We start from the raw sequence: 5,206 nt of genomic DNA, 5'->3' as shown, positions 1-5,206 counted from the left end.
AGGTTCAAAATTAGTAAACAGGGTTCTCATGACAAGTGGAGGAAAAGATGTCCTTGAAATAAGATTCAGCCACAGAAGCAATACCAGCATTTGAAGTAGCCACTTCACCATCATTGCCAGTTAGTTGCCAAATTCTATTCCTTCGGGTTCGATTTCTAAATTTCTGATGGAAGAAAGTTGTATTCTGATCACCAGATTTGAGCCATTTGACTCTAGACTTATCTTTCCAATAAGATTCCTCATTTTGCAATGCTTTTTCAAGTTTGTCCTCTATTTCTGAAATGATGTCGCCTCCATGAATTCCTGCTAAACGAAGTTCCTCTAATTCCGACTGTAGTAAATCAATCTCCACCTTCGAATTAGATCTGTGTTCTTGCTGCCATTTGACAATCTTATGCCGACAACGCTTTATTTTTTGAGTTAGGATATACATGGCTGAACCATCAATCTGTTCATGCCAAACCTCTCTAACAATCTGGCGTATTTCATCATTGGAACACCATCTTTCTTGGAATTTGAATCGGCGTTTAGATCTCTCAGTTCTCGGATTAGAGTATAGGAGAAGAGGGGCATGATCCGAGCCTGATTCTGACAGTCTAAGAACCGTTGCATTGGGATAGAGTTGCTGCCAATCAACTCCTACCAGGAATCGGTCCAGTCTTTCCTGTATCAACTCATCACCCCTCCGTCTATTTGACCAAGTGAATGGTCTTCCGACCATACCAATATCAATCAGGAAATTATCATCGATAAAACTATTAAAGGTTTCAATAGAAGAAGGAGATTTAGCACCCCCACCTTCTTTCTCCAATTGATTAGAAATGGCATTAAAATCCCCCATTAACACAACCTTACCATCGAACTGTTGGGTGACTGAAGTTAATTCAGCAAATTGAGCCATTATATGTTGATCATTTGAACTGAGATAAACACCTAGAACACCATAGGGATCATTAGAACCCGCTGTCAGAATTAATGCCGCAATGAAAAATCTACCATGCTGTAAAATCTGAACAGGGCAACCATCCCTCCATGCCATTGCCAAACCCCCTGATAATCCATCCGGATCTACAATAAACCATTCCTTGAAACCACAAGATCTTAGTTTTCCTTCAACTTGTCGAGATTGATTTTTTGTTTCACAGATAAAACCAACATCGGGGGAGTAGGATTTGCAAATCCCTTTAAGATTGTGGATTGTCAGGGTCTCCCCAAACCCCGACAATTCCACGAGAGCAGTTTCATATTTCTTTGGGTGCCACTTGGCTGGCACCCTCCACCGTCATAACAATTATATGAGGGTTCTGAGTCTCTGATTTGTTGCTCATGGTGTAGAGAAAATCAGAATTGGTATTCAATGATTCCAAAGAGACATAAGATATATGGATGAGTGAATTAGAAAATAGAATGAATTGGGAGAGAAAACGAAAATTAGGGAGTTAAGTGAAAAAGAAATTAAGAAAAAAATAAAAAATAGAAGAAGATGGAAAAGAGTTTGACGAAGAAAAGACAAAGAAAGGTGTAACCAAGAAGGCGGCACAGTGAAACCCTAATAGAGCGTCGGGCGCTAAATGAGGAGTATGTACTCCCACTGATTACGGTTGTAATATGACTCTACATCCTATTACAATTTGATTGAATGATAATAACTATTTAATTGAAATATCGTGTTGATGATTATGTATCACACATCTGTTTTTGTCATCTTTTACCAAAAATTCAGACTCATACGTCTAACAAAAATAACGGAGAAAGAAGGAATGGTCATTTTATACTTCGTAAAAGAAAAAGAAAAAGAAAAAGGAAAATTTTCCATTGCTGGCTTTCGCTACTCTCAGGTCTCAGCTGGTTTGGTCATTTCTTGTGTCATTTTTCTCTCCGTCACTCAGCACACCATAACTTTCCATGTCGTCCTTCTTCACTCTCAGAAAATCCTCACCGTTAATCTACCGTTTCCCAATCCAACGGTCCTTCAAGATCCGCAACTCTTCAACAACCTCACCATCATCCTCCTCCTCCTCCCCTTCGGCACCGTCTCTCCTGAATCGTAGTAGCAGTAGCACCAACCCGCACTACACTCCTCCGCGGGGCTCCGGTCTCGGTCCTAATTGGGCTTGGGCCCTTGCCGCGGGCTCAGGCCTTGGGGTTCTCCTGCATTACCTCGCTAAGCCCAATTCCCAATTCGACTCTCCGTTCTTATCGAAATTACTGCCTTTTGTTGACTCGTGGTCAACTCCTCCTGGCAACGAAGTTGAGTCTGACCGTCGGTCCACACCGTCGTTGTTTAGAAAACTGTCCCTTCCAGAAAGTTCTAGTTTCTTCCTTTTTGGAGGTAATTTTTTTAATAAATTTCTGTCCATAATTTTGTTTTATTTTTCTTTATTGATGTGGTAGGGTGGGTTGATTTCTGTTTTTGCTAATGTTAGTGGATCAGATTATATTGATTGTTAGATGAGAAATGTTCTCTGAATATCTATCATTTCTTACACTGTGCTAACACTTACTTGATCACTATTCGATTTTGATTTGATTTAGATGCGTACAGAAGAAAGGTGTTTTTCAACTATGAGAAGCGGATACGGTTGCGAAGCCCACCCGAAAAGGTACATTACTATTTTTTTTTTTTGGAAAGGCATATGAACTTGTTCATATTCAGTAACTAATCTGTAAAATAATAGTATCTCTATTCACATTTATGATAAATTCAATGAATGGTTTTAATCCTTTGACTAAATCTACAATATTAAGCTTCCTTTTTAGTATCAGGATAGTAGCAATGAACACTGATAAAATTCAATCAAACTTTGATTGTTTTCTTCTTTTATTTATTTACCTATCTGGTTGAGTTTTGAGTGAAAGATTAAGTATGCTGATTACTGAACCGTGAACACTGAACACTGACGTTACATATATTGCACATTCATGCATTGCATACGTTGTTAATGTTTGGGAGCCATAGTTTGGGAACCATAGGAAGCCATAACTTTTTTTTTTGGGCTTCTTTTAATGCATTCGTTTTCTTATTTTTTATTCCTTAATTATTGCTGAAATAAATGGATAATATTAGATGTAATAAACATGTAATTATAGATGTTAAGTTAAATAAAATAATTTTGTGTTATTGTCTCCCTAGCATTACTTTTGTTAACATGTCTTACTGGTACTTAAAATGTTAAATATCTCCCTGTTGTTAACCGTAGAGTAAATTTGGTTAAGGGTCTAAGTCCCTCCATTGGAGAGTGATCACTGCATTGACAATCTCTTCTCTCGTTTTTAAGGTTTTTGAATACTTTGCTTCTTATCGTACCCCAGAAGGAGAACTACTTATGAAACCAGCAGATCTAATGCGAGCAGTGGTTCCTGTTTTCCCCCCATCTGAATCCCATCTTGTAAGAGATGGGTACCTGAAAGGAGAAAGAAGTCCCGGTCATTTACGGTGTGCTCCTTCGGAATTTTTTATGCTTTTTGATGTAAATGGTGATGGGCTTATATCTTTCAAAGAGTGAGTCATCTGTATTCCTTATAACTATTATGTCATCTTTGAAGATTATTTTGATAGAGTAGGATGTATTAACTATTAGCTTCTCTTCTCTTTACTTTTCTTTTCTTTTCTATTTGTTTATGACATTGTTTGCTCTTTACGGTGAATATGCGCCTAGTATGCGCCTAGTGGGAGAAGACATGTTATACTAACCTTCTATGCTTCTACTTCTAGAAGACTTGTTTGCTTTTATTTGTGTATAATGACTATTTATTGACTTCTGGAGCAGGTATATCTTTTTTGTAACACTACTCAGCATTCCAGAGTCAAGCTTTTCTATAGCATTTAAAATGTTTGATGTGGACAATAATGGGTGAGTGCTCATGCTACTTCTATGATGTGTTCTTATCTCTTGGTAGGTCCAATGTATTATGCTAGTGGAAGCTTGAGTCGCTACAGTGTAAATGTGGATTTCTATCTTTCCCTAAAATCAATATGATTCATTATTTATTCTACCATATATTCTACTTTTACTTAATTTTAACCAATACAATAACTAGTCATCTTTGACCATGAAGACATCGCGAATAGTTTATTGCTAATAAAATTTGATGATACATTTTGAATTGGATTTGCCAACCTATAGGTGCTTGCTCTAAGTATTTTTCTCTCTAGGTCATACTAATTATTCCCCGTCTACAGGGAGATAAACAAGGAAGAATTCAAAAAAGTGATGGCATTGATGCGATCTCATCATCGACAAGGTGTTCAGCACAGAGATGGATTGCGAATTGGCCTAAAGGTGATTGATTCTGTGGAAAATGGAGGGATGTTGGAGTATTTCTTTGGTAAAGATGGAAATGAATGTCTCCAGCATGACAAATTCGTACAGTTTTTGAGAGATTTACATGAGGAAGTAAGTTTCCAGTTGCTTCATTTTCTGCATAAGCCATTTTGAGTTTTGATCGAGTCTGTGGGAAGATTCCTCATTCTCCGAATGAACTGTATGCTCTTCTTTGTATTGGTGAGTTCTTTCTTAATTCCCCTTTTGTATATGCAGATTGTGAGGCTGGAGTTTTCTCATTATGACTACAAATCTCAAAAAACCATATCAGCCAAGGATTTTGGACTCTCCATGGTTGCTTCTGCTGACATAAGTCATCTAGACAAGTTGCTTGACCGGGTTGATCAGTTGGACAATGATCAACGTCTCAAGAATGTACGCATCACATTTGAAGAGTTTAAAAACTTTGCAGAGCTATGCAAAAAATTGTTACCATTTTCATTGGCGCTTTTCAGTTGTGGAAAAGTAAATGGTCTATTAACCAGAGATGATTTTCAGCGAGCTGCATCACAAGTACGGCATTTTTCTTTGATATTTTTCTTTGCTTAAGTAAATATTGATGGTTAGGGGGAACAATTAAGAATTTTTTTGACATATATTGTAAACCTTGGACTATGAAATCTAAATTTTGTTCCTCTGTTTTGATTTCAGGTATGTGGCATATCTCTCTCTGACAACGTAGTTGACATTGTTTTCCATTTGTTTGATGCAAATTGGGACAGAAACCTAAGCGCAGATGAGTTTGTGAGAGTGTTACACAAGCGAGAAAGGGACATTGTACAGCCTGTGGAGGCAGGAATCTTTGGTTTCTTGTCTTGTTGCTGGAACTGTACGGATAATCTATCACGCTTTCGGTTGTTTTAGATAATCTGAGTTTGCGG

The 5,206-nt window shown here is 37.6% G+C and overlaps 1 protein-coding gene across 1 annotated transcript; it reads left to right on the top strand.

The window, feature by feature from the left end:
• Nucleotides 1–1,753: 1,753 nt before the first annotated feature.
• Nucleotides 1,754–5,206, top strand: LOC130935238 (calcium uptake protein, mitochondrial). The gene is made up of 7 exons (XM_057864882.1): nt 1,754–2,332; nt 2,536–2,603; nt 3,279–3,502; nt 3,771–3,854; nt 4,184–4,397; nt 4,542–4,838; nt 4,977–5,206. Exons 1-7 carry the CDS (start codon nt 1,906–1,908, stop codon nt 5,187–5,189), a joined length of 1,527 nt encoding a protein of 508 aa, XP_057720865.1. The 5' UTR covers nt 1,754–1,905; the 3' UTR covers nt 5,190–5,206.

The sequence above is a fragment of the Arachis stenosperma genome, chromosome 6 (genome assembly GCF_014773155.1).
Source record: "Arachis stenosperma cultivar V10309 chromosome 6, arast.V10309.gnm1.PFL2, whole genome shotgun sequence".
Taxonomy (NCBI): Eukaryota; Viridiplantae; Streptophyta; class Magnoliopsida; order Fabales; family Fabaceae; genus Arachis; species Arachis stenosperma.
This window is presented reverse-complemented; position numbering and strand designations above follow the sequence as displayed.

What these genes read in the sequence shown, in the direction of transcription:
- LOC130935238 (XM_057864882.1), top strand. Translation starts at nt 1,906, where the DNA reads ATGTCGTCCTTCTTCACTCTCAGAAAATCCTCACCGTTAATCTACCGT. An exon ending in TGCGAAGCCCACCCGAAAAG is followed by an intron (nt 2,604 to 3,278) that starts GTACATTACTAT and finishes CTCGTTTTTAAG; the next exon opens with GTTTTTGAATACTTTGCTTC. An exon ending in TGAGAGATTTACATGAGGAA is followed by an intron (nt 4,398 to 4,541) that starts GTAAGTTTCCAG and finishes TTGTATATGCAG; the next exon opens with ATTGTGAGGCTGGAGTTTTC.